This window comes from Rhinopithecus bieti, unplaced genomic scaffold (genome assembly GCF_001698545.2).
Source record: "Rhinopithecus bieti isolate Rb0 unplaced genomic scaffold, ASM169854v2 scaffold_75975, whole genome shotgun sequence".
Classification (NCBI taxonomy): domain Eukaryota; kingdom Metazoa; phylum Chordata; class Mammalia; order Primates; family Cercopithecidae; genus Rhinopithecus; species Rhinopithecus bieti.
In genome coordinates, this window is record NW_016828707.1 from 433,991 (window position 1) to 456,496 (window position 22,506).

The 22,506-nt window shown below is 46.2% G+C and overlaps 1 protein-coding gene across 1 annotated transcript; it reads left to right on the forward strand.

Moving 5' to 3' along the window:
• The first annotated feature begins 6,622 nt into the window (after positions 1 to 6,622).
• CYTL1 (cytokine like 1) lies at positions 6,623 to 11,409 on the forward strand. The gene is made up of 4 exons (XM_017864574.1): positions 6,623 to 6,804; positions 8,820 to 8,864; positions 9,034 to 9,162; positions 10,752 to 11,409. Exons 1-4 carry the CDS (start codon positions 6,652 to 6,654, stop codon positions 10,833 to 10,835), a joined length of 411 nt encoding a protein of 136 aa, XP_017720063.1. The 5' UTR covers positions 6,623 to 6,651; the 3' UTR covers positions 10,836 to 11,409.
• Positions 11,410 to 22,506: the final 11,097 nt, after the last annotated feature.

The following is a 22,506-nucleotide window of genomic DNA, read 5'->3' on the forward strand; positions in this document are numbered from 1 at the left end:
GAAGGATCTCCTTACACTATGTATGTCTGTTGCTGGGATAAGGCCTGCACTGGGAGGGAGTTGTGGAGGCCTGGAAGGGAGGCAGCTTAAGAGAGGTGTTGGTCATGGGACATGGTGTCCTGGACCATCCTGGGCTGTGTTAGAGAAAGACAAGCGTACTTGACATTGTGGTGATGTCTCTGCCCCTAACTCACCCCATCCCAGGGTATCTCACCTTCATGGCCCATTAGTGGGCTAGGCCAATATGTGTGATCACATTGGTCTTGCCCTAGTTTGGTTGGGGAGCGGGGGCTCCTCTGTTGCGCCAGTACCATAGTCTCAGTTTGGGTTTTCCCAAAAGCTGACTCTGAGACAAGGATTTGAGTGGAAGAGGTTTCTTTGAGAGTGAGCCCAGGAAACACTGGTAGAGAAGTGGGAACGTGAGGCACAGAAGGGCAGAAAGCCAACACATCCATGGATTACCACCAAGCAAATTTTCACCATAGACCCCGGGAGCTTGATCCTGCTGGGGGACTTTGGGAGACCCTGTAGAACTCACCTCAGAGTTATCCCACCAACAGGGCAAAGGAATAGGGATATTTATACACCAATGAGTCAGGAGCTCAGCTGAGCTGAGACAGAGCTGAGCTGCAGGTGTCTGAGCAGCCAAGTTAAAGCAGCAGCCAAAAATGAGAGTTAAGCCTTTGGTCACTCACTGCAATGGTCTAAGGAAGAGGCCAAACCAGAGGAAGCCCAGCTCCCCGTTCCATCTACCCCTGAACTGGTGCATCCTCACATCCTCACCTCACTATGGGGGATCAAGTGGACCAGCACAGATGTGGAAGATGGGGTCGTCTCACTGTTGAGGGAGCCCCAGCAAAAGGTTCCTGCTGGTCTATGGACCCTGCGGTAGTGGGAGGCAGGGAAAGGGCCCCGAGTAGAAAAGTGCTGGGTCCTGAGTCAGAATAGGGGGAAATGGTGTCAAGGATTCCCCCTCCCATACTCGGAGATCTCTGCAGAGGCGCCTGGGGAGGACCTGGCCCAAGTCCTCAGATAAAGAGACCCACGAATGAAGGTGCCAGGCAAATAGGTAAACGGTTTGGCCAGCCTGGGGACCTGAGTGTTTTATAGCAACTCCCTTCACAGATTGCATGCAAAGCTCTGGCTCTGTCCCAAGCCTGGGGTTGGGAGGGCAGCTCCCCTGATCCCCTTGGGGGCCCGCTGTGTAAAGCCGTTGTAACTGCCCATGGATGACACATAGGTTTTTAACCAGAAGCCAGACTCTTCCCAACTTTCATGAATCATCAGTTGAGGGCTACTTCTGGGGGGCATTAAGAGTCCCCAATACTCTGGCTTGCTCTAATGTGGGCAGAGCAGGCACCTATGGCCAGAGGAAGGCCTGAGGCAGAGGATGGTGCTGGCAGGGGAAGCCTAGCCCAACTGCCCTTAAATGTCGGGGCTGAGGAGGCTTGGACAGGGCATAGGCAGTGTCTGCTTCCAGCACAAAGCTTAGGACTTTCTTCAGTGGTCACAAGGGAGACCCTACTTCTCAGGACAGGGCCTGGCTTTGGGATGGAGCTAATATGTGTCAGTTAGAGTTCAACCCAAGAAGCATGACCAGTAGAAGAGAGACATTAAAAGATATATTACAAGGAATTGGCCTGCATGATTGTGGACATTGGCCAAGTACAAAATTGTAGTAGGGTAGGCTTTCAGGAAGTACAAGCTGGAAGTCACTGGAACAGCCAAAGCTACTCCACAAGTAGAACTCTTTCTTCCTCAGGGAAGCCTTGGCTCTGCTCTTAAGACCTTCCAACTGATTAAATCAGGCCCACCCAGAGTATCTGAAATCATCTCCCTTACATAGAGGTTATTGCATAAGGACTCTAATCACATCTACAAACACTATCACAGTAACACTGGATTGGTGTTAGAATAACTGAGGATGGTAGCCTAGTCAAGATGACACATGGAAACACTATCACAATATAGAACAGAGAAAGAGAGATGATTTCTTAGTGACTTGAGTTCCTGGATCAAACCATTCCTGAGCTCCACACTCCCTCTGTATTTTCAAATTGCACTTTCCAGAAAACCCAGACTTTGGTGTCTCATGCTGAATTTTCTGTAACATGAAACCTACAGTCCTAACTGACATAGGAAAGGCTCAAAACAAGGATGTGATAGCCTCATTCTGACCAGATCTCCCAGGAAGGGTTGTGTTCCAGTCTGGGTCCCACATAGTGTAAGATACATTGACACACAGCAGGGTTTGTGTCTGGGAGCCAGGGAGACTTTGAAACAAGGAGGGGCAGGATTGAATTTCTGCTTTAGAAATGGCCACTGGGAGGAGATAGGACTCTAGGCAGAGAGACGTTAATCGTGATGTAGTTGAAGGATCTTGAGGCCACTTCTCATTAAAAGGGTTCAAGAAGTGGGGATGGTAGCTCCAAAAGAGAGTTGACTCTGTTGAGAGGGGCAGGGAGGAGTGGAGGTAGAGACACTGAAGAATGAGATGGTCTTAACATCGCCACACTTCTGTGTAAGAAGGTACAGGACTTGAAGGCCTGCGCCAGGGTGTCATCACATCTCATCTCCACCCTGGGAAGAATTTGGAGCTGCCCAGAGACTGGAGGGAAGTCGTAAGAGGCAAAGAGCTCCCTGTCCAGGGACGTATGCAAGCAGACTCTGGACGAGCACTTGACAGGGAGACTGTAAAGGAAGGATAAGCAGGAGGTAGGTAGATGTGGATAATTTCTAGGTTCCCACATTAATTTCTGTTATTCTACCAAACCCCAGAGAGACGGTGTGCTTGTTTCCTGTGGCCGCTGTAACAAATCACCACAAACCGAGGGGCTGCAAGCATCACGAATTTATGATCTTACAATTGTGGGCTCAGAGGGGTCTAACTGGGCCCCTTTTGGAGGCCCTAGGCAGGAATCCTTCTTTGCATTCTCTGCTTCTCAGGGCCTCCTGAATTCCTTGGCTTGTGGCTTCTTCTTCCATCTTCAAAGCCAGCAGCACGATATCTTACAATCTCCCTCATTCTCTGTCTTTCACAGAGACATATACACACACAAACACACACACACACATATACACACACATGCCTTCATACCCACTCCACTTGCCCACTGCATTCCTCACCTTTCAGCTCTCACCTGATAGGGAGCAGTTCCCAGTGATGGGTGAGGGGCTCCAGAAACACCAGGATTTCTGCCGTCACACCACTTACCCAAGGTGTCAGCTGCCCTCATCAGTCTCCTCCGAGAGGACAGCAACTCTGTCTCTGTCATTCACTGTCTTTTCACCCATCTCAGTGCCTGGCACACAACAGACTCTTGATAAATAGACACATGTCTGGCAAATGAAGAATCCATCCATAGACAATGGCCAATATCTACCTGAGAGATGTTCACCTGCTCGTTAGCTCTGACTCTTCAGCTCTCCTGGCATGATGGGGTCTATGCCCGATCTAAGACATTAAGAAAACCAGAAGAGACCTTTTGGCAGAGACAAGGGTTTACCTGATATATGGGAAAATTCCTGCCTGGACTTTTAACACTCAGAGCAGCCAACTGCTGAAGGAGCCTCAGAAGGGGGCCGAGAAAGAGCTGGTGGGAGGATTCAGGTGACTCGTGGTAAAGGAGACATTTGAGAACAGAACACACGTGCGGGGTTCCACCAGCCTGTATCCAGTGCAGCGTCTCACAGGGAGCTCGTGGTGGGGAACCACGATAGGCTGTCCTGCGTAGGTTTCTTAGTGGGCTTGTGCCTTAATCTCTGAGTAACATGAGTAGTCACCAAGTCCATTCAGTCACACCTTACTGTTCATCCACTCTACCTGGCTGTGTGCTGGGTGCTGAGGAAGACCATTCCTGTCTTCTGGAGAAGGGCATGGTCATTAAAAGAGACAGATGCAGGGGGAAAGTCAATGTATCATGCTTAGGATGTGGGGGAACCCTGGAGAGGGCCAGAAAGCAGACAGAATTCCCGGATGCACACTGGCACGCAGTGGGCTGGGCATGCAAACTTGTGCATGTTGGGCTCGGCACAGGCTAGTCCTCCTCGTCTCCATCTGCCCTGGGAACCAGCACGAGGCACCCTCTCCTCTGGGGTGATGCCTGTTCACCCCACTCCCGGCTTGGCAAAGTGAGAGGTGGCGGTTTTCTTGCACCTGGCCCAGTGCACAGCAGCCTCATTCCTTGTCTCCCCACTGATTGTGACTCTTCAGAGGCCCAGCATCCACCGTGTCTCAGTTGGTACCAGTGACAGCAGATGGCTACAGTCAGTCACTCATTCATTCTCATGCTCAACGGGAAGGCCTATAAGCCTCCTTGCAGCTCTAAACTCAGCTGATTTACCCAAGAAGTCCCATGAATAACTGCACATGGTATTGCGGGTGGAACAAGGTCAAATCTCCCAGCAGCACATTTATCCCAACTTCGGACTCACAGACGACTCCTGTTTTCCAGCACAGCAATGTCTCCTTGATCAAATGGACTTATTTGGTCCATGGGCTTGTTTTTCTTCCTTGCTCTGAATTTAAGCCCATTCCATGAGCACATCCAGAAGCCCTGGAGCATTTTAAGGCAGACCCAGAGTGCCCAGCTGGGGCCAGCTAGTCTGCCAGGGAGGCCTATGCCCCAGGCACTACCATAGACGGAGTGTGGAGACTCTTTCACCCAGAAGAAAACATATCTGTGCCTACACTTGCCACCTCCAAGCACACACAGTTCTGCCCTGAGAGCCGCAATCCCTGTGTCATCTTGCTAAAGGTGTTTGCAGAACACATTCTCACCTACAAAACAGGAAGGCACAGCTTACAGTCCCTGCCCAGGGCTTTTACCACCAGAAACTAGATAAATAAAACATTGGGACTGGAAGGAACTTCAGACATCACCCAGGGTGATGCTATCCTGTTTACGGACAGGGAATGGAGGCCAGGTCGAGAAAGGATTTCTCCTGGCAAATACAGTGGGGACAAGCTGGAGCCGGGCTTCATCCCTGTGGTTGATCCTCAGTCCAGCCCTGTGTCCAGGATGCCATGCTCTGGTTCACCCATCTCTGTAGGCTGCGTCTTTGGTTGTTTTGTTCTGGGAATGTGCAGCTTGCCCAGGACACTCCCCTTTCCTCCCTTGTTGGAGGAAGCTTTAGGGACAGGAAGGTCCAGACATAGCTCCAGGGCTCCACTACTCTTCCCAGCTTCATATCCCCTGAGGCCCTCAGTTTCCTCACCTGGGAAATGGGACTAACCCTATTCACTTCATTGGCTGTGAGGCTCATGGCATTCCCGATGGCGGCTGGCCTGGTGGCTGCTGGTATGTAAGTCACATTCAGTGTTAAGCAAGAATCTTCTTCTCCCTTTTGACAGTTCCTTCTTGCTTGTTACCTGATCTTGGGCAGCCCGAGGACCCCAACTCATCTCTGCCTGCCAGAGTCCTGCTTCTCACCCATTCTGCGCTGTGGGGTGGAAGAATGGCAGGAGGACAGAGCGTGAAGTCTGATCCCAACTCATATGCCTCCAGCTTTGTGACCTCCACCAAGTTGCTGGAACTCTTTGAGCCTCAGTCTGCCCACCTGGAAAATGGGACTCTTTTCTGTGACACCTACCTCACAGAGACACTTGCTGGATTTAACGGAGACAATGCTAGTAGCTCCGATCACTTGGAAACACACAATGAGCCTGGCATGAGGCTTGCTCAGTCATGCCGTCTCCCGCTGATTCCTCACTATGGCCTTTTGAGTGAGCCATTCTTACCATCCTCATCTCACAAATAAGGAGATGGAGGAAACACTGAAGAAATCTGCCCAAGGTCAAAGCCAGAAGGGAGTGACCCTGCTTTGCACCCAGGGCGTCTCAGTGGAGAGGCTAGACCTTTACCTGCCACTGTCTTGGGAGGGCAGCCCTAAGGGAGACGCACTTCTTGAAAACTAACCCTTCCTGAGGCACTGCTCTCCATCGGGGCCTGTGCTAGGACCTTGAGGTGGAAGAGGGTGGGGATACTCACACTCCCACACATACAGCTGCTGAGTGAGACTGTCCTTCAGACCAAGAGTCACACACATGGCTTCTCAGAGGCTGGCGGGGTCGGAGGAGGGGGGCCTGGCCCAAGGCTCACCTACTTGGTTAGTGATTGATGGACTCCAACACCGGTGGCCTGACCTCAGCCCTGCATCCCTGCTCCACTGCGGGCTGCCTGGAGGGAGTGATGCCCAGTCTTCCCCTCTAGTCCCTTTCCTTCCTGGCACTATATCCATTTTGACAAACGGTGCCATTCAAACCCAGGCCTGGTGCCCACTCCTCTCCCCCCGCCCTCCCCTCCTTCCATCTCTGTCCTCGTATCCCCCAACCCTCTCCATCTGCTGTTCCTGCCATTTCAGGAAAAGTCCCTGTGGAGAGAGAAATTTCTTGCGGAAAGTGCGGGGGAGGCAAAGCCACCCTTTGTCACCCCCTCCTCCAGGCAGCCCCTCCTCTTAACCTGGAGCTTTCGTGTCTGAGAGGGTTCCTGTCCCGGCCCTGCCCGATGGGCGTGCTGGCTTCCTCTCTCCCACCCTGGATGGACGGCAGCCTGCGCTGGCCCCACAGGAAGTGGAGGCGTGGAGCCGCCCTGGACCACCCCCAGCCTGCATAAAGGGGCGGGCGGCGAGGCTGCACTAGCGCCTGGCACCATGAGGACGCCTGGGCCTCTGCCCGTGCTGCTGCTGCTCCTGGCGGGAGTCCCCTCCGCGCGGCCCGCTCCCCCGACCTGCTACTCCCGCATGCGGGCCCTGAGCCAGGAGATCACCCGCGACTTCCAGCTCCTGCAGGGCTCGGAGCCCTCGGTGAGTCCCCCGCGCGCCCAGGACAGGGGTGCATGGCCCATTCAGTTCTTAAACCCTTGCCTTTAGACGAAAAAAAAAAAAAAGAGAGAGAGAGAGAGAGAAGGATATTTTTCTTTTCTAGTAAATGTAAATCTCAAGAGTGTTTGTGTTTTATTCATCTCCTATTAAATATGATAGCAATGGTTTGCTTTCTTCAAAACACGAGAAAAAGTAAAGACATCACAATTTTTGTAACTTACTAGCAAATATCAAAGGATCTGTTGTAAAATGTAAAAAAAGAAAAAACAGGAGTGGGAGGAGGGGGAGAAAAACAGCTCCCCGTAGAGTCTGGAACATCAGAGTAAAGGAGGACGGAGGAATGAAGCTTGTGTATTCCTTTTGTTAGCCTGCTGAGGAGTGTGCCCGAAGAGGTAGCACAGAACTGGCCTCCACCCCTCATCTGCTGAGGGACCCGGGCAAATTCCTCAGCCTCTGCCTCTCAGTTTTCTTGTCTGTAAAATGGGATGACAGTAGCACCCCTCCCTTTAGAGTGCCTTTGACAATCAAAGGCAGGTGTGAACATAGGCACGAGTCACAGAGCCAAGCCTACAGCAACAAGTACTCAACAGATGCCAGCTGATGTGATCACGATCATCAGAGGGAGACCTGGGGACTCAGAGAGGGGAAGTCCCAGAAGGGCTGTTGGGGACTAGAACCCAGGCCTCTGCCTGCTTCTGCATCGAAACAAAATGCATTAAACTTCATTAAAAGCTTTGGTAAAGTTTAAAAGTGTCTTTTAATCACTTGCAAATGCTTCAAACAAAACATAATGTTTCTCAGATGTTGGGATTTACAGTACCCTAGCTAACACCTTCTTGGTATTTTCTTTTTAAAAGTTAAATAACATGTATTTTTTTTCCTAATTGTAAAAGTATTGTACTTTGTAGAACAGTTGGAAAACGTACAAAGTACAAAGAAGAAAATAAATCTTGCTTGTAATTCTACCAGCTAGAGGTAGCTGCTGCTGTAGCGTTCTGGAGGATCATATTTCAGCTTTCTGTCTACATATAGGTATTCAAATACGTGTGTGTTGTGTGTGTGTGTGTAAACAAAATTTGGGTCAAACAGCACAAGCAGTTTTGCAACTTACTTTTTAATGACACTATCAAATAAGTTAATTTTTGTTTTAACATTTTGTTGTATAGTTTCACCACAATTTACCCACAAGTTTCTTGTTATCGAATATAGACAGCAATTATCTTTTAAAGGAATCTGATTTTAAAAGGTTTAAAAAATTCAGAGGCTCTGAACTGCGGAGCGGGAAGAAAGTGGAAAGATTATGCATTCTAACTTTCTAATTTCACAACTGAGAACTGAAGGAAGGCACTTGCCCATGGTCACAAGGAGATTACTGAGAGGGCAGAGCACGAGGGCTTTTGCCCTTCAGCCCTGCACAAAAATGGAACCCCAATATAGAAATATAAAAGTATGCATATATATGCACTTTGATATTACTATATTATACACTATATACAACAATATATTAGCTATAGAATGCCTACATAACTTATATGTATAATTACATATATCTTATGTAAGTATATGTAATGTCTATAATTACATGCAGTTATACAACTGTTATGCAACTAGTTATAGAACTGTTTTATAGATGTACATATATACTGTGTATATATACTTGTATTCCTGTATTATATTACTATTTCTATATTATAGTTATGGGACTGCTTTTATGTATATACGTGTATGTATATTTCTGAATGGGTATGCATACAAAACATCTCCCTAATTCATAGCAAATGCTATAAAGGTTGTATTCTAAAAGTCTAATTCTGGAAGCGCAGTTGCCCATTTCTGGAGGAGTGACATATGGCACAAGAAAGTACCATGCATGTCGTAGCATGAGGGAGGACTCCAAGGATTTGGGCTGGTCTGGCTGTTGAGAGGGCCACCAGCGAGACTTTTGTGACCAGGTGTGCCCCTGTGGGCATCCCAGAAACCCCTATCCCTTTCCACAGGAGCCGTGTGTGAGATACCTGCCCAGGCTGTACCTGGACATACACGTAAGAGGGCTCTCCCTGGGGGAGGGAAGTCTGGGGCTGAGGGATTCAGGTCTGAATCTCTGCTGCTGGCTGTGTGGCACAGAGTCAGGGAGAGATCTTACGCAGCTCAGCCCCGTCCCTCTCGCTACTGACTTCTCCCACAAGCCCCCTCCCCATTGCCCATTCCCAGAATTACTGTGTGCTGGACAAGCTGCGGGACTTTGTGGCCTCGCCCCAGTGTTGGAAAGTGGCCCAGGTGGATTCCTTGAAGGACAAAGCGCGGAAGCTGTACACCATCATGAACTCATTCTGCAGGAGGGTAAGTGGATGCCATTGAAAATCCATTTTCTACTTGCTATCAAAGAGCTTTTCAAAGAGAAGGGTTGGGAGGAGACAGGGACAAGGAAGAGGAGCAGAGATGTTTCGCAGATGCTTTCAGTTCACAAAGCCCTTTCACAACCGTGGTTGCGTTGTTGATGGGGTTCAGGACAAGGCCCTTTGTCTCCACGAGCTGCACACTGATGCAGGGGTTATACCCCAGGACCAGACCCTAGCCACATGGATAGACTCTGCCAGGACCCAAGTGAGGCAGGTTAGAAGAGACTCTGCAGGAGGGGGTTCAGGTGTGCTCTGATAAGAGGATTCTGGTAGGAGAGGGGAAAAGGACAGAAAATCAGCAATAGTTGAAATGTGAAAAGTAGAGGCATGTGATTGCAGGGCACAGACTTCAGCATCAGGGAGCCCTGAACTTGAGTCTGTATCTCCCTGCTTCCCAAGTGGGAGTGCCTGTCTTAGTCTGTGTCTGCTGCTATAACATAACACCACAGATTGGGTACTTTATTTTTTAAAAAAGAAGTTTGTTTAGCTTATGGTGGAGGCTGGTGTGGAGTCTAAGAGCATGGTGCTGGCATCTGGTGAGGGCCTTCTTGCTGCATGATACCATGGCAGACGTCATCACACAGCAAGAGGGTAAGAGCCAGAGAGAGTTCACTTTTTTAACAAAGCCACCCTTGCAATAAGCAACCCTCTCTCAAGGTAGTGACATTTATCCATTCATAAGAGCAGAGCCCTCATTAATCCAGTCATTAAGTCAAAGCCTACATTAGTTCATGTACAAAGGCAGAGGGTTTAAGTTTCCAACACATAAACTTTTGGGACCACATTCAAATCACAGCAGTGTCCCTTCACTCCTCTGAGGCACAGTTTCCTCAGTCCTGAACTGAGTACACAGTAGTGCCATCTCATGAGATGGATAATAACTACACCCTTACCTTGTGTGGGTACTGCAGTAACTCCCTTGATCCTAAGAAGCCTAGTAGGGTGACTAAATATGGAATTCCTAGCACCATGCTTAGCCCAGAGTAAGCTCCTCTGGAAACTGTAGTAATTAGCTATTAAGTTATAATTTCTTGATCCTATATGAAAGATGTGTTATGAATTTTCCCCCATGCCCACACCCAGTTTTCTCCTCCTCCCTGATCCTTTTGGTTTGTGGGGGAAGATAGGAAGCTGATACAATTATGATAACAGTGTGATGAGTAGTGGTATTGACTGAAGTGAGGGGAGGTGGGAGCTGATCTTCATGGTCATTCCAATTCCTGGCCCAGGGTGCTGCTCAGCAACTAAGGTTCATTCATTTATTCCCTCCCTCACCCATTCATCTATCCATCTGGTCAACCAATGTATGTGTGAATTCCATAAGTGATAATTATTTTAAAAAACATGAAATTCTATTGGAATGTGAAGCAAGAAGTGACTGACTCTTTTTGGGGAGAGTAAGGGATGGGAAGTTTTCACACAAAGGGGAACAACTGAACGGCCTTTGAGGATAACCAAGAGCCCTACAGTTGCATATGGACTCCGTGGCCACCTTCAGTAACTTTTCTGCTCATTGCACATCTTTTTCAGGACTTGGTCTTCCTGTTGGATGACTGCAATGCCTTGGAATACCCAATTCCAGTGACTACGGTCCTGCCAGATCATCAGCGTTAAGGCAGCCCAGACCGGAGAAAGAACCCAAGAGAACTGAAGTTATGTCAACTACTCAGACTTAATGGGCCAGAGCCATGACCCCCACAGGTCTTGTGTTAGTTGTATCTGAAAGTGTTTTGTGTCTCTCTACCTTCTGGAAAACAGGGCTGGTATTCCTACCCAGAAACCTCCTTTGAGCATAGAGTTAGCAACCATGCTTCTCATTCCCTTGACTCATGTCTTGCCAGAATGGTTAGATACGCAGTGTGTTGATTTGGGCACTAAAAAGAAGAAAAGGACTAACAAGCCTCTCTTTTATGAGCAACTATCTTGAGAACACACAAAATAGTATGTTTTTATTACTGGTTTAATGGAGTAATGGTACTTTTATTCTTTCTTGATAGAAACCTGCTTACATTTAACCAAGCTTCTCTTATACGTTTTTCTAACACTAACTTTCTTCACTTTCTTTCATTTAAGAAGAAATTAATGCTCTTAAGATATATTTGCAAGTTTTTTATGTAGTACTGACAGGACCCACTCTTTCATTGAAAGGTGATGAAAATCAAATAAAGAATCTCTTCACAATGAGAAACACGTGTCCTGCTGTATCTGTCCAAGGTGGGTGTCAGGGTTGTGTTTTCTTCACACTTCTCTTGAAAACTCCTGCTCTAAGCATGATGCAACTTTCTCCTGCTTTCACTCAGACTCAGGTGTCTCTGGTTCTGCATCCACCTAGTCTTTTATCCCTCAACCCCCCCGACCCTTCCTCTGAAGTCCCCAAAGTCCATTGTATTATTCTTATGCCTTTGTGTCCTCATAGTCTAGCTCTCACGTATCAGTGAGAACATACAGTGTTTGGTTTTCCATTCCTGAGTTACTTCACTTAGAATAATAGTCTCCATTCTCATCCAGGTCACTGCAAATACCATTAATTCATTCCTTTTTATGGCTGAGTAGTATTCCATCACATATATATATATATATATATATACACACACACACACACACACACACACACACACATATATATATACATATATACACACATATATACACACGCACACACAAATATATATATGCACACCACAGTTTCTTTATCCCCTCCACTGATGGGCATCCACGATTTTGCAGTTGTGAACTGTGAAGCTATAAACATGCAAGTGCAAGTATCGTTTTTGTATAATGACTTCTTTTCTACTAGGTAGATGCCCAGTGGTGGGATTGCTGGATCAAATGGCAGTTCTACTTTTGGTTCTTTTTTTTTTCTAGTTTTTTTTTTTTTTTAATTATACTTTAAGTTCTAGGCTACATGTGCACAACGTGCAGGTTTGTTACATATGTATACATGTGCCATGTTGGTGTGCTGCACCCATTAACTCATCATTTGCTGCACCCATTAACTCATCATTTACATTAGGTATATCTCCTAATGCTATCCCTCCCCACTCCCTCCACCCCATGACAGGCCCCAGTGCGTGATGTTCCCCTTCCTGTGTCCAAGTGTTCTCATTGTTCAATTCCCACATATGAGTGAGAACATGTGGTGTTTGGTTTTTTTGTCCTCGTGATAGTTTGCTGAGAATGGTGGTTTCCAGCTTCATCCATGTCCCTACAAAGGACATGAACTCATCCTTTTTTATGGCTGCATAGTATTCCATGGTGTATATGTGCCACATTTTCTTAATCCAGTCTATCATTGATGGACGTTTGGGTTGGTTCCAAGTCTTTGCTATTGTGAATAGTGCCGCAATAAACATACGTGTGCATGTGTCTTTGTAGCAGCATGATTTATAATCCTTTGGGTATATACCCAGTAATGGGATGGCTGGGTCAGATGATATTTCTAGTTCTAGATCCCTGAGAAATCACCACACTGTCTTTCACAATGGTTGAACTAGTTTACAGTCCCACCAACAGTGTAAAAGTTTTCGTGATTTTCTGCACATCCTCTCCAGACGTGTTGCATTCCGTGACTTTTGTAATAAATCACCATTCTAACTGGTTGTGAGTGGTATCTCGATCTGTGGTTCTTGATTTGATTTCGGTCTGCATGGTCGCAGTGATGATGAGCATTTTTTCACTGTGTCTGTTGGCCTGCAGATGTCTTCTTTTGAGAAGTGTCTGTTCGTATCCTTTGCCCACTTTTCGATGGGGTTGTTCTTTTCTTGTAAGTTTGTTTGAGTTCTTTGTAGATTCTGGATATTAGCCCTTTGTCAGATGAGTAGATTGCAAAAATTTTCTCCCATTCTGTAGGTTGCCTGTTCACGCTGATGGTAGTTTCTTTTGCTGTGCAGAAGCTCTTTAGTTTAATTAGATCCCATTTGTCAATTTTGGCTTTTATTGCCATTGCTTTTGGTGTTTTAGACATGTAGTCCTTGCCCATGCCTATGTCCTGAATGGTATTGCCTAGGTTTTCTTCTAGGGTTTTTATGGTTTTAGGCCTAACATTTAAGTCTTTAATCCATCTTGAATTAATTTTTGTATAAGGTAAAGGAAGGGATCCAGTTTCAGCTTTCTACATATGGCTAGGCTTCTTTTCCTTTTTTCTCTACATATAGGCCAGGCTTTTCCACCTTAATCCTCGATGCCTCTAACTTCTCAAATGATATATGAGAAAGATTTATAAGTTTTTATTCTCTATTTAGAAGCACAAGTCCACAGAATTATTAGTTTCTGGGGCTGCCGTAACACGGGACCACAAACTGTGGCTTGAAAGTAGAGAAATGTATTGTCTCATAGTTCTGGAGGCTAGAAGTTCTGAAATCAAGGCTTCATCAGGGACACACTCCCTGTGATGATTTTAGGGCAGGATTCTTCCTCGTCTCTTCCTGGTTTAGGGTCGTTGGTGGCAGTCTTCACCATGCCTCAGCTTTTAGATGCATCCCTTCAGTTTCTGCCCCCTCAACATCTGGTGTTCTCCCTGTGCCTGTGTCTCTGTGTTCAAAATGGTTTCTTCTTATAAAAAGAGTAGTTATTAGATTAGGAGCCACTCTAATCCAATATAATCCCATCCTAATCTGATAACATCTACAAGGATCCTATTTCCAAATGAGGTCATGTTAACAGGTACAGAGGGTTAAGACTCAAAACATCTTTTTGGGAGACACAATTCAACCCACAACAGTCACTCTTTCAGTAAATAACCTTTTCGCAAAGAAAAATAATGCAACAGACTGACTCTTTTGTTAATCACCACCACCACCGCTGTCATCTGCCACTTCCTGGCTGATACTGAATATGGCGGCATGGAACTCAGCACACAGCATTCCTTAGCCTACTGATTCTTCACAAAGATGCTGCAGGATTGGGGCTGTAAGCCCTGATTTACAGTGGAGGAAACACAATGGGGTTCAAAGGTTAAGTGATTTCTCCAGACAGCTAATACATGGTGGTGAAGGGATTCCAGACAAACAGGCAAGTGCCATAGTCATTTCATAGTTCTGCTAACCCTTTGCTAGGTTCAGGTGGTAAAAGCAAACCGGTGAAGACAAGAACTAATTAAAGCATTTCAGGGATTTATTTGTGGTTTTAAAAAATTTTTTCTTAACTTTCAAGTTCAGGGTACCTGTGCAGGTTTTTTATATAGGCAAACTCTCGTCATGCGGGTTCGTTGTGAAGATTGTTTTGCCACTGGGTATTAAGCCTAGCGTCTATTTTATTTTTCTGGATCCTCTCCCTCCTCCCACCTTCCACCCTTCGGTAGGCCCCTGTGTCTGTTGCTACCTGCTAAGTGTTTATATGTTCTTATTATTTAGTTCCCACTTACAAATGATAACACGCAATATTTGGTTTTCTCTTCCTGCATTACTTTGCTAAGGATAACGGCCTCCAGCTCCATCTGTATTCCTTCAAAGGACATTTATTTGTTTGTTCACTTCTTCAATATTTACCAAGTACTTACTATGAACTCAACAAACACTGAGATGAAAAGTAAAGAATTTCTCTTTTTAGGTTACCAAGGGAGACAAATGCAAAGACAGCAGAGGAAGGCACAAATAACGGGCAGAAAGATTTCTTAGAGAATCTGCAATTTGGGCAAGGACATGCAATGCAACGGGGAGCTGGTTGAGCTGAAAAGGGGTGGAGGCAGGAGCTATAGTATCGCCACAGGCATGGAGTCTTCCAGGGGAGGTGAATGGCATGGTTTGGATGCCATTGCGTGGTTAGGGAGGTCGAGAAGTAGAGCTGAAAATGTAGAGGGATCCAAATGTAAATGGCTTTGCTTGCAGTAAAGCCTGACATGCAGTGCGTCCCTACCCCATCACTAGTTACATGACCAGGGTCACGTAAAGAAGAATCCTTTTCTGGGTGGAAAGATTGGACATGGTTGGAGGCTGTCACTTCCTGAAGGGGCGTTGATTTGGGTTAAAACAGTAACAAAACAAGGACACTGCTCCTCCCTCTGTGTCCCAGCCCATGGCCACCACCCTGGACTCCTTCTCCAGCTTTCTCCACAACCAGCTGGTTATCCCTGTTTCCTCTGTATCTCTTGACTTCTCCATTGGCTTGTTCTGACTCAACGTTAGTTTAGAAGCTTCTCAGAGCAAACACCGGGTTGTGTCTGTGCTTAGGACTCAATCCTCTGGTGGGTCTTACCCCACGATTAGTTCTTGTCCCAAGTGAGGGTCTGCCAATCGCTGGTCCTTCTCCCCTGAGGCTTCCCCATCAGAAAGGGGACTTGCTTTTCATGGGCTTGTCAGTTATTAGGGCCTATGTTCTACTTTCTCAGCTGATTTGCCTCACCTCGTGAAACAAAGCAGAGCCACGGAAGTGGTGAGTGCAGAGCTTTCGTCCAGCTCTGCTGCTTCTTAGCTATGTGCAGGTGCACAATTTACTTAGCACCTTTCTGCTTCAGTTTTCTCCTCTGAGAAGTGAGGATGACAATAATACAAATGTCATAGGCTTATTTGGGAGGTGACATGAACTGACACATTTCAGGTACTCATAGGATCTGATGGAAATAAGAGTTCTAATCAGCTCTAATTACCATCAAACGCCAACACAGTAGTTGCTGAAGAGTCCAAGGTTACTCTTGGATGAGAGTACCTGCAGTACAAAAGTTCATGCACTCCCTTTTCCAAGATAAGAGCACAGTTGAACATAAACCCTTGTTCCAGCCTCCTACCTGGACAACAGCAACAGCTCCCTGCTGTATGTCCTCATGTCTTCCTCCCTCCAAATGCACCCTCCACCCACAAATCAGAGCAATCTTCCTATGGTGCAGATCTGCTTCCAGTATTCCTGTGCTTCATGCCCTCCAGCTGCTCCCCTAAGACTCACTTCATCTGGCCTTGGCCTTCCCTGATCTCACCCACTGCTAATTCCCCCCTACACCCACACACATGCCCACTCCTCACAACAAAGTGTTTTCTGAATGTAGCATTACCTCCATGTCTAAGCACGTGCTGGGCTGCCTTCCCACCTCCCATACCCTTGGAAACCCCTGCAGTCTTTCAACTGCTCAAGTGTAACTTGTACCCTGAAACTTTTGCAGAATCCCTGTAGAAGGAACAACTCTCTTTTCTGGACTACCTTTCTCTCTTGTACTTATTTCATCCTTGTATGTTCATCATACTCATCATCAAACCTGCCCCAGCTGATCACTTCCTCCTCCTTGGTGTACTTTTCTCACTTGGCGTCCAGGGCCCCACCTCTCTGATTCTTCCCACCCCACTGGCTACTTCTTCTCCACCTCTGCTGCTAGGTCCTCTCTTCCCATGACCTCTCGGCACTGGGGTGATCCAAGCTCAGCCTTCTCTCCCTTCCTTTCCTCTGCGTGCTCTTTACACTCTTTGGGATCTCATGCTTCGTGGCTTTAGAGACATCTTTGTGCCTGTACCACAAAGCGTGGTGCTAAATTTGGCTCCTTTCTTTCTCCCATAACTTACTTCCAAGGCATCAGAAATCCTGCTCTCTCTAATGTCTAAATAACCCAGAATGTGACCAATTCTTAGCATTTCCCCAGCTGCCCACCTGATGTTCACTCAAATTTGTTTCCCCAGATGACTGCAGTGGCTACCTAGATGGTTTCTCTGCTTCCATCTTTGCCCCGACACAGCTTATTCTCAGCACAGTGGTCAAGGTGAGCCATTAAAATGGAAGGCAGATCATGTCCTTTGACTGCTGAAATCAGTATTGCACCTTCACACCCAGGGGCAATTTAAACCAACTGAGAATTATTAGGCAAAAATTCTCATCATTTAAGCCTAGTTGATTTGCCCAGACAGGCGAATCACGAGGTCAGGAGTTCGAGACCATCCTGGCTAACACGGTGAAACCCCGTCTCTACTAAAAAATACAAAAAAAAGCTAGCCGGGCGAGGTGGCTGGCGCCTGTAGTCCCAGCTACTCGGGAGGCTGAGGCAGGAGAATGGCGTAAACCCGGGAGGCGGAGCTTGCAGTGAGCTGAGATCCGGCCACTGCACTCCAGCCTGGGCGACAGAGCGAGACTCCGTCTCAAAAAAAAAAAAAATTTAAAAGGCACAGTAAGCAAAGCCAAGAAAAAGAAAACAGAAATTAGAAAGGTAATGTGTTAATTCACAACTCTATTTATCCAAATTGCCTACAAATCAATAAGGAAGAGAGAAAAAAAAATGGCCAGGATACAGACTGCCCCATCTAGAAGAATAAATTGTATGGCTGTTTAAATACATGAAAAGAGGTTGAACCTTTCTAGTAACCAGAGAGAGACATAGTAAAGCTACGTGATAAAATTTTACACCCATCAAATAGGGAGAAAAAAAAATACAGTCTGATAATATCAACTGTTAGTGCAGATAAGAAAAACAGAAACTCTCATAAGCTGCTTTTGAAATAGTAAATTGATACAAACTTTTTTTAATTTAATTTTATTTTTTAGGTTGACAAATAAAAATTAAATTTATTTATGGTGTACTACATGATGTTTTGGAATATGTGTACATTGTGGAATGACTAAATCAGAGTAATTAACGTATCCATTACCTAACACACTTATTTTTTGTGGTAAAAACATGTAAAATCCACTCTTCACAGTTTTCAAGTATACAATACAACAGATCTCTTGTCTAAATGAAATTTTGTATCTTTGGATCAATGTCTATGCAGCCGCCCACACCAACCTCTGGTACCACCATTCTACTCTATTTCTATGAGATCAATGTTTTCAGCGTCCACGTTTGAGTGAGATCACATGGCATTTGTCTTTCTGTGTCTGGCTTATTTCTCTTGGCATCAGGTCCCTGAAGTTCATCTCTCCTGTCACAAATGAAAGGTTTTTCCCCCTTTTTGGCTGAATAGTATTCCATTGTGTACATATATTAGACTTTTAAATTTTTTTTTTTTTTTTTGCAGTTGCAAGATTTAATAGAGTGATAACAGAGCTCCCATACAAAGGGAGGGGGGCCCAAAGAGGGTAGCCATTGAGGGCTGGAGTGCCTGGGTTTATGTCCCGATCATTGTCCCTCCCGCTGTGCTCTCAGGCGATAGATGATTGGCTATTTCTTTACCTCCTGTTTTTGCCTAATTAGCATTTTAGTGAGCTACTATCTGATTGGTCGGGTGTGAGCTAAGTTGCAAGCCCCTTGTTTAAAGGTGGAAGCGGTCACCTTCCCAACTAGGCTTAGGGATTCTTAGTCCGCCTTGGAAATCTAGACAGCTAGTCTTGTCTCCCAGTCCCGCCTCTGGACAGGAAAACCCAAGTGCTGTCGGGAAGGTTGGCCCTCGGCCAATATATTACATTTTTTAAATCTATTCCTCTGTCCATGGAGAACTTAGGCTGATGCTTTAAGTCGGCTGTTGTGAAGAGTGCCGCAGTGAACATCGGAGTGCAGATATCTCTTTGACATACTGATTTTATTTCTTTGAAATCAAATCAAAAACTAATCATCAGAAGTGGGATTGTTGAATTACATGGTCATTCCATTTTTTATTTCCCTGCTCTTGTGATATGGCTTGTGTCTTTGTGTTCCTGCCAAAATCTTATGTGGAATTGTAATTCCCACTGTTGGAAGTGGGGCCGCGTGGGATGTGATTGGATCATGGGGGTGGTTTCTCATTAATTGTTACCACCCCCCCCCCCTTGGTATGGTCTTCATGATAGTGAGGGAGTTCTCATGAGACCGGGCTATTTAAAGGTATGTAGCAGCTCCTTCTCTTTCTCTCTTGCTCCTACTCTGGCCATGTGATGTGTGTCTTTCTTCTTCGCCTTCTGCCAAGATTTTAATTTTCCTTAAGTCTCCCCAGAAGCCGAGCAGATGCCAGCATCATGCTTCCTGTACAGTCTATGGAACTGTAAGCCAATGAGACCTCTTTTCTTTATAAGTTATCCAGTCTCAAGTATTTCTTTATATGCAATGCAAGAATGCAAGATAAGAATGAAACTTATCTTTCATCTTTTTGATAAAAGCCATGCTTACGGGTGTGAGGTGATATTTTATTGTGGTTTTAATTTGCATTCTTTGATCATTAGCCGTGTTCAGCACCTTATAAGCCTGTTGGTCCTTTGTGTGTCTCCTTTAGAGAAATGTCAATTCATTGCCCACTTTTTAATCAGGTTATCTGTTTTCTTGCTGTTGAGTTGCTTGGGTACCTTATATATTTTGGATATTAACCTTTTATCAGCTATATGGTTTGTAAGTATTTTCTCCCATTCTGCAGGTTGTCTTTTCACTCCTGATGGTTTCCTGTGGTGTACAGAAGCTTTTGAGTTTGATGCCATCCCATTTGTCTATTTTTGCTTTCATTGCCTGTGCTTTTTGGATAATACTCAAGATGTTGCCCAGACCAATGTCATGGAGCTTTTCCCTATGTTTTCTTGCTGTTGTTTTACAGTTTCAGGTCCTGATATAATTTTTTTTGAAGAACAGTTTCATGATAGTTGGAAAAGCTACTTCATTTCTGGGGATATAGCTTAGACAAACTCTCACAAGCAGAAGGGAACAAGGATGTTTATCCTAGTATTGGCAATAATGGGAATAGAAAAGAAACGTCCTAGAAGTCTAACCCAAAAAAAGAATACATTTTGATATATTCACCTGTGCAATATCACACAGAAGTTAAAATGAATCAGATGCCCAAGATTCAATTTGCGTTGATCTTAAAAACCTTTGCCTAATAAGAAAATCAGTTGCAAAAGTATATGTCCATTGGGCGAATGGACTGGAAACACATCACATGCGTGAGACTAGTTGATTCTGCAGAGTAGGGAGGAGGATATGGTCCTGGGAGGGATATGCAGAGGATTTCAACAGCATCAGCAACTTTGATCTTTTTAAATTAGTGTCTATGACAAAATGTTCACATGTACTGGATCTGAGTGGTGGGAGCATGTGATTGTTTATGGTTCTCTGAAGTTTTTCAATGTTTCAATTATTCCAGAATTTAAAATGTTAAAATAATAATTCTATTATTCATTGGAATCACTGAAATCAACTTCCAATTAATGGCATAATCATTCAGTTATTTCCTTTTGACTTTTCTGTTTTTTTTTTTTTAACATAAAGTACCACATCTTCCTACAAAGAGCATAGCTGAATTTCGACGTCATTTAAAACAAAACCAGAGAGAGCCTTTGGGGTAGAGTGATACTCGAAGAGGTTCAGTAATTTGCTGAGGCCAGCCCAGCCGTAAAAGTGGTAGAATTCTGTCTCCAAACCCTGAACTCCAGCTCTTTCCACTTGTGGAGGGATTCCCTGACGAGACTCTTTGGGGGGCTTTTCAGGACTGACATGTGCCTTTAGTAGTTTGAGGGGGGGCCTGGAGCTTAGACAATTGCTCGCGAGGCTGAGCGAGGAAGAGGCACCGGCCTGGAGCCGCACAGCTGCTCAGTTGTAGAACCTCCAAAGCATGAGTCCCCTCCCCTGCCCCACAACTCCCACCCCTCCTCAAGGTGTGTTGGAATAGTCAGTGGCCTCCCGGGCCCACCCTTCCCCTGCTGGCCATCCACTCACCCACTGGGCCAAAGCAGGGGTCTTGGGCTCATCTACCAGGAAGTACCGGAAGAAGCTGTGGGAGTGAGAGACGCCCTTCCTCACCTCCTGCGGGAAGAACATTCCCTGCCTTCCTCACAGCGCCTCATCAACTACAGCAGACCCAAGTCACAGACTGGCATCCTACCTGCTCCCTGAGGAAAGGAGAAAAAAAAAAAGGTCGAAGGATCCCAGGCCTCGAAATGATTCTCCAGTCATTCCTGCTGGTTTGGCTGTCCCTGCTGACCCTGGCTCTTTATCCTTTGCTGTTGGGTGTAGATTTTCACTCTGTGTTCCCTTTGTGTTCACATCTTCAGCCACTTGTGAGAATTCCCTTCCCCAGCCACGGACTCAATGGGCGGTTCCCACCAGACAAGTCTGCCACCCTCCCCTCCCTCCGTCCTTCCTCTTTCCTCCCCTCTCCATGCGCAAGTCCGTAAATTCTGGACCAACCCTCTGAGTTCCACCCCTGTGTATCCACGGGGTCTCCAAGGCTCTGCTTCCTACATTTTCCAAACCCCCAGCACCTGACCCTCCATGCTTCGCTCCCAAACCATCTCTCCTCTGCTGAACGGCACGTGGAAAGGTCCGCAATCGTTCCGCAAGTTCTCACCCTCAAGCAGTGTATTTTAATTTTTTAAGTGTTGTTTTGATTAAAAGTGGGAAAACAATGAAGGAACTGTTTACTGTAAAATTAGTCAAATACAGTAACTCTTCTGAAGGCATAACATCATGGGTAAGACACTTATCTAGCAAAGAAAATTAATTTGTAAGCACAGTTTTGGCGCTGGAGAATTTATCTGGAGCCATAGTACCCCGGTGACCAATTGAAAACCTGTTCTGAGGAGGATCAGCGCAGAGGGTTATGGGCCAGCAGGGAGAGGATGCCCTCCACTCCTGTTGGTCTGCTGAGCTGAGACCCTGGCCAGCACAGCCTTGTCTCACTCCCCGGCCCTCCGTGGCTCCCCACCGCCAGCCCCTGCGGTGTCGTGAGCCTCTTATCAGTGTTGCAGACCACCTGAAATCACTGATAAGCCTCTCACATCTGGCCTGGCCTCTCTCGCACTGCAGCCTGGCTTGGAAGGGGGGGCCCAGATGCCATAAAGCCACACTTGCTGTCTGAGTGACCTCTGCAAAATGAATTTATAGCTTCTGCTTATCTCTGGCCACAGGTGGTGCTTCCTCCAAGGAGACTAGGCCCTAGGAATAGGTGTCCCCTTCAGAGCGGGGATCCATTAGAGGAAGGAGCCGCCGCCCCTCCCCAGTCCAGCCTCAAACCTGTGAGCCACCCCCATCCTCACTGCACCTCTATTTTTTTCTCTAATGCTCTGCAGTTTACAGAACATGGACAGACATGGTGGCCGATGTCACACTTTGTGTTTCAAAACACAAAATGAATGAGAGATGTGTTCAGAACACAGTGGATATCTGCCATCCGAAAGATGACGATGAAATGGGATTTTTAGACAGTGATGTGGCTCACCTAAAGGCACAGGTATCTGGCAGAAGCAGGCTTTGGACCAGTTCCTCTAGTTTGAACACAAGGCTCTTCCCACCAAGCACCTTGGTCTCTCAGCTGTAGAATAACCCTACTCCCTCCTGCCTCCATGTTTTCTTTTCTTTTTTTTTTTTTTGAGACAGAGTCTCACTCTGTTGCCCAGGCTGGAGTGCAGTGGCACAATCTCAGCTCACTGCAACCTCTGCCTCCCGAGTTCAAGCAATTCTCATGCCTCCACCTCCCGA